Below are 6,000 nucleotides of genomic sequence, written 5' to 3' on the forward strand. Positions count from 1 at the left end.
CCTGAGGGGGGTGTTGCTTAGGCCCGCGGTCCGCTCCACACGCGGAAACCCCCCGTTACCTCAGTGCAACCCCACTCGGGCCGGAGCCCCAGGGGCGCCCGCGCGGCCGCCCCTCCCCCACGCGCCCCTCCTCCACGCCGCCGTCCGGCCGCCAGGGTCTCCGCGGTCCCTCGCTCGGCCAGGGAGGGGGCCCTGGCTTCGCCGCGGCCGTTTCCTGCCTACCCCCTCCCCGCCGAGGGTAAAAAAAAAATCTCCTCCTCCTCCTCCCCCGAAAGCCGCGACCGAGTGGCCCGGTCCGCGCGCGCAGCTCGCGCCCAGCGCTCTCTAGCCCGGGCGGCGGCGGCGGCGGCGGCGGTGGCGGCGGCAGCGGCGGAGGCTGCGGCGGCGGTAGCGGCGGCGGCGGCGGGGGAGGGGTGCGACGGGGGAGGGGAAGAGGCCTGGCCCCGCGGCGGCCGCCGCAGCCCGCCTGCCCGCCCGCCGCCGCCCGGCCCGCCCGCCGCCGGCCGGCCAGCCGCTGGGCCCCGGGCCCGAGACTGGCGCCCCGCGCCCCGGATTCGCCTCGGCTCGGCCGCGCGGTGGGTGCCTCGCCCCCACCCGGCCTCGCGCGCCCACGGCTCCCGCTCGGGCTGGGGGGGGTGCGGGGGGGAGTCGGGGCGGCCGCTTACCTGGCGGCGGGGGCGGCGGCGGCGGCGGGGGCAGCGGCGGCGGCGGCGGCGGCGGCGGGAAGAGGTGGCAGCCGGGGGGGGCTGTGGCGGTCGCGGCCCCGGTCGTGGCCCGGCCCGCGCCCGAGCGCTCCCTCGTCGTCGTCCTCCTCGTAGTCCTCGTCGGCCGCTTCCACCTCCTCCTCCTCCTCGTCGCCCTCTTCTTCCTCCTCTTCTTCCTCCTCCGACACCACCATCTCCTCCTCCTCCTCCTCCTCGTCCCTCAGAGGGGAAGCCATCCTGTGGCTCTGGCCCCCCCCCCCCCCCCCCCCCCACCCCCCCGGGCCACCCCCCTCCAGAACCCCCCCTCGGGGCCGCCGGCTGAGGAGGGGGGCCGAACCACCCCCAAAAATTGTCTTGGAAAAAATTGAGAGACTTTTTTCCCCCTCTCCCCTTCCTCCCAAGAGAACAAGAAAGGGGGATTAAAAATATATATATATATATATAAAAGTTTTCGACTTCTCTCTGCCCCCCTCTCCGTTGCTTTAAATATATTTAAATTCTGAGGGGGGCGCTCAGAAATATTTCTCAGAGCTGAGGCACTAAGATGGCCGCCTTGAAATTATTTTTAAAACAACCCCCCCCCCCAGCACCGCCACCCCCTCCATGAAGAAAGGGAGAGGGGGGAAAAATCCCCTTTTAAAACAAAATGGCTGGCTTAATATTTCAGTTTTCACCCCCCCATTCTCCTCCCCTGTTACACCCCCATCTCCAAGCCTCTACCCAGAAACCCACAAATTTCTCCCTTTTTTCATAACTGATTAGTGCACAGATTAATAGAGATATTTTCCTTGTGTACTGTGTGTGTGTGAGTGTGTGTTTGAGTGTGTGTGCGCGCGTTGGGGGGGGCATGAAGGATTTCTGCATAAAACAAAAATGGCTGCTCTTTCTAACTCCCCCCCTTTAAAAAAATATTTGAGGGGGGGCATTAATCAGTACTCATGCTCAGTCTGACATCAGCATAAATTGTTAAAGGTTAACTAGTTAGATACTAGTCCAACTAGATTTAAATATTTTTCTTTTCTTTACTAGTCTCTTCCTCCCCACCTCCCTTCTCTTAAAGAAAAGCTTTTTTTTTTTTTTTTCTGAATACTTCAGAAGGGAGGGGTTTGATGTGAAGGCTTTTTTTTTTTTTCCCCTTCAGGCATTGAAAAGGAAAAGATGAAATATATGTTTATATATAACTCTGTTTCTGCATACCTCACTGGAGTCAAAACGCATTTAATTGTGTACGTATCCTTCAAGTGAGGAGCGGGGCTGGGTTTTTCTCCCCTTTCTTTTAAAAAAGTGACAGAAATTCTAGTGACTTTTGGGGGAGAGATATGAATAGATACGATGATTGAGGTTTTTTTTTTTTTTTTTCAAAGGAGTCCATGTTTGATTCTCCCCTTTGCCCAGGCTTTTTGGTGATTTATAATTGTTGTAAATTCTATCTGCACTCCTTTCTGCTTTACCTCGCCCTCCCCTCCCCCCATGGCTCAACGATAAAATTCATCTGACTTGGGAAATTAATTTAGGGATCAGGAGTACAGATTTTTAGAATAAAGAGAAAGAGTCAAGTTGGAGAAATTGTGAAATTGTTTTCTCTTTTTTCCCTTTGCAGTCTATTTCCCTTTTCTCCATGATCTCCGACACTGGTACAGTAGAAGAAACTGAGGTACCGTGAAACAGGAAAGTCTCTGGGACTGAGAAACAGAGGTAGGGGTCCCCCTGGCATTTTCATCCCACTTGCCTGGCCCATGATGTCCCACTGTACCCCAGTGTTTATCTTAGGAGTGGAGCCGGGAATCGTATGGAAGGTTGGAAAGGAGTCTCAAGGTAGCTCTCTCATCCAGAGATCCAGCTGAGAAGTCCTCTAAAACTTGCCTCTTGAACAGGGCCGGCAAAGGAAGGAGGGCAAAAAGCTCCTTTCTACCCTTTTCCGTCTTTGTCACCTCTCCTAACTCCAGCTTCTTCCCATTCTTCTGATCTCCCTTTGCCTCTCCTTGCTTCCCCTCCCTTGCCCCGGGGAGCCCTTTCTCTTCTGGGTTATTTCTCTGCCCCTTGAGTGGAGCTACCGTCCCCCCACTCTCCTGCAGGCCCAGCAGTGCTCAGGAGCACCTCAGGCGGGAGGGGTAGGTAGGCAGCAGACAGAAAGTAGGAATGACAGGGAATCCTGTGCCAGCTTTGCTTAGGAGGCTAGAAAATTCTTTATTGATGCACCACCCCCCATACGCACACACTGATGCACTTGACCGAGCCAGGAGCTCTGTCTTTTTCTTAACCCGGCCTTTGGGAGTCTCCCGGCCTCCTCCTGTGTCAGTCCTGCGCCAAGTCTACCTCCTATCCCTCCTCTGTACGGTTCTGTCCTGTTCCTTCTCCGGTCCCTTTGTGCAAGGCCATCTGGGTATCGCCCTCTTTTTGTGGCAGGGCTTCTCTGTATGGGTGACTTTATTTCCTCACCAACACTGACTCCCGGGCCTCCCTTCAGGCTCTCAGGCTCTGTCACCTCTAAGTGACTTTCCACCTCTGTCTTGTTTCTGTTTACTTCTGTCTTCCGGGCTCTGCCTCCATGTGTCTGTCTCTCCTCTCATGTGCCTGGCTCCCTCCTCTCCCCGGCTCCTCGGTGTGTGTCGGGGAGGAGTGTCCCCACGTGGATGTGGGCCACCCCTGCACACCGGGTGCGTCGCAGCCTGCCTGCCTCGGCGCCCCCTCCCCGTGGGCCGTGCACCCCTGCCCGCCCGCCGCCATGTGCCAGGAGCTGCAGGTGCGTCCCTGTCCCCACATTCGTCATTCCTGCAAGTGTGCTTTGCCTGTGGATCTGCTCGTGGGCTCCCTTCTCTCTTCTGTCCACGTCCCCCTCCGCCCACCCGCCTCTCCTCTCGTCTCTTCTCTCCCACCGACCTCTCTCACTTTGCCTCCCTGGATCCTGGCTCCCGCCTGCCTCTCTACCTGCTCGTCCTGTTCTGGTGTCTGCCTGCCTGCCTGTCTGCTCCTCCCTGACTGGCTGGCAGCCTCGTTCTCTGGTTGTCTGTCTGCTCTCCTGGCTGTTTGCCCACCGCTCTCTCTCCAGCCATCTGTCTCCCCGCCTGCCTGTCTCTGTCACTTTTTTAGCCTTCATCTCTTGGTTTGTCTACCTTCCAGGCCCTGCCATGCCTCCCTATCTGGGTTTGCCTCTTATCTTTCTCCTCTCCGTGTTCCTCCCATTGTGTATGCCTGGTAAGTCCGCAATTTTCTGCTCGCCTCCCCGAGCATCCGTCTGCTCGCTGGTCCGCCCAGCCTGCTCTGCTGCTGCTGGCCGCCCCCCTGCCGCATCCAGTGCTCGCCTCCTTTTCCTCCGGCTGCACCTCCACTTGGGCTCCACGGAGGAGGTGGCCTCACTACCCCAAAGCTGTCAGCGACTCCCTTGCCCTGACATCTCTGGGCCTTCCTGTCGCACCGCCCGCCTTGCCTTTCCCTACTGCTGGCCTTCACTCGAGGCGGGCCTGCTTCTGCTGTGTCTTATCTCTGGCCTCTGCGATGCTCAGGCCACATCTCCGGCCACATTGGGTCCACATCTCCACCTGCCTTTCTTCTCTCGTCATCTTGGTGCATCCCTCCACCCCCTGCCCCTCCCCGCCAGTCCCCTGCCCCTGTCCCTGAGGCAGCCGCCACTTCGTGCTTATCGGACGTCGTGCCATACGAGGGTCTCCGAGGATCTCAGTCTCCCCGCCTCCCCGCCATTTGCTGCCCTTCTTTCTCCTCCTCTCCCAGTCCTGCCCAATGCTTCTTTCTCCGTCCCTTTGTCACTGGGCCTGCCGGTTCTTGTCCCATCTTTTCGCTTCTACTCTAGGGCACCTGTCTTCCTGGCTGACCGGCTGCTTGTGGCTTGCTCGTGCTGCCGGGACCTGGGGCGCACCTGTCCCTCCCAGGGGCTTCTCCTCTGTGTAGGGAACTGCCTGCAGAGAACCAAGCGCCACCAGTCCCCTCACGGCCCAGCCATGCATCAGCTGAGATAGGACATGGGGGCCCCCGAGGACCTGAAAAGTACCACGTCCATCCGTCAGGTGTGGTTACTAAGTGAGCCCACGGGCCCAGCTCGTGTGCATGCAGAGTGCGGGCCTGCCCTGCCTCCCTGGCACGTCCGTGTACACGTGGCGTGTACAGCCTTCACAGGCCTCTGATTCTCCACCCCTGGGCCCGGGCAACGAGCACGGCCTCCTCCCGATCTGAAACACCGCTTCCTCCTACAACTTTTCTCCCTCTGCCTCCTTCCGGCGGGCACCTTGGGGATGGGGAGGCTCAGTCCTTGGGGGGAACAAAGACACAGCCTCTGTGTGGGTCTCTCCAGGGGGACGACAAGGAAACTTCTGCACAGGACGCACTGCTCTTTCCCTGCCCGCGTTCCTGAACCGCACTGTGGCAGCCCCGGCCTCTGGGCCTCTGGCCCCTTTCCCGCCCGCCCTTTCTCACTTCTCTTTTCTCGGTTCTGTCTTTCCCCTCAGCTGTCTGTCTTGGGCTGCATTCGAGCGTCCCTCTGATTGGCCACCTTCCCCCTCTTCTGTCTGATTGGCCTGCATCCCTCCATCACCCCATCTGTCTGCTGGATTCTCCCTGTCTGCCTGCAGTAATGGATGTGATGGCATTTATCCGTCACACAGCCGCGTGCGGCCTCAGACACTGTTGTCACTTTGTCTTCTCTCTCTCCTCGATCTCCTCCTGCCTCGGTCTGTCTGCCTTCTCTTTCTCCCCACACCTGTTTGTCCAGCCGCGTCTCTCCTGGCGCTCTCATCGGCCTCCCTGTCACTCATCCCCCCCACCCCCAGCCTGTCTGTGTGTCCGTCCTTATGCCTTTTATCTGGGCCTGCACGTCTCCCCATCCCTGGCCGCCCGTCTCCCCACCTGCCGGTGTCCACCTCTCCCTGCCTTGTTCCATCCCTCTGTACTTGAAAAACTAAAAATCAGTACAAAATTAAAATGCCATATGACTCACAGCTAGGGGAGGATGGTTTTTGTTTTTACTAAGACCATTAAGGTGAGAACAAGGAACTTGGGCACGCAGCCTGTGAAATGCAAACCAGAAATCAGACGCCCCCCTCCCGCTAAGAAAGAACTAGAAGAAAACTGTGAGGGTCTCCTTAACCACAAGAAGATTATTTCCTTAATGCAAAAGCAAGAAACGTACCCAGAGCAAGAGCTTCTAATCTTTTTTGGTTCGTGGAAAGTTATAAGCCTTTGAACAGCATGGATTTGAACTGCGCGGGTCCACGTATGTGCAGATTCTTTTCAATAAATATATTGGAAGATATTTTGGAGATGTGCAATATTTTGAAAAAAAAAA

General features: G+C 57.7%; 1 protein-coding gene and 1 long non-coding RNA gene across 2 annotated transcripts in view; one reads left to right on the forward strand and one right to left on the reverse strand.

Annotated features, from left to right (window-relative positions):
* The window catches only part of CHD3 (chromodomain helicase DNA binding protein 3), a 23,497-nt gene extending 22,537 nt beyond the window's left edge, over positions 1-960 (reverse strand). The window contains 2 exon segments of the mRNA XM_059379856.1: positions 666-744; positions 746-960. Of these exon segments, the coding sequence (XP_059235839.1) occupies positions 666-744; positions 746-940 (274 nt within the window). The 5' untranslated portion in view covers positions 941-960.
* Positions 497-5,967, forward strand: LOC132003941 (uncharacterized). The gene is made up of 3 exons (XR_009400370.1): positions 497-575; positions 2,305-2,399; positions 3,825-5,967. It is a non-coding gene; the product is annotated as an uncharacterized LOC132003941 (long non-coding RNA).
* The last annotated feature ends 33 nt before the right edge of the window (positions 5,968-6,000 follow it).

The sequence above is a fragment of the Mustela nigripes genome, chromosome 16 (assembly GCF_022355385.1).
Source record: "Mustela nigripes isolate SB6536 chromosome 16, MUSNIG.SB6536, whole genome shotgun sequence".
In the NCBI taxonomy this organism is placed as follows: domain Eukaryota; kingdom Metazoa; phylum Chordata; class Mammalia; order Carnivora; family Mustelidae; genus Mustela; species Mustela nigripes.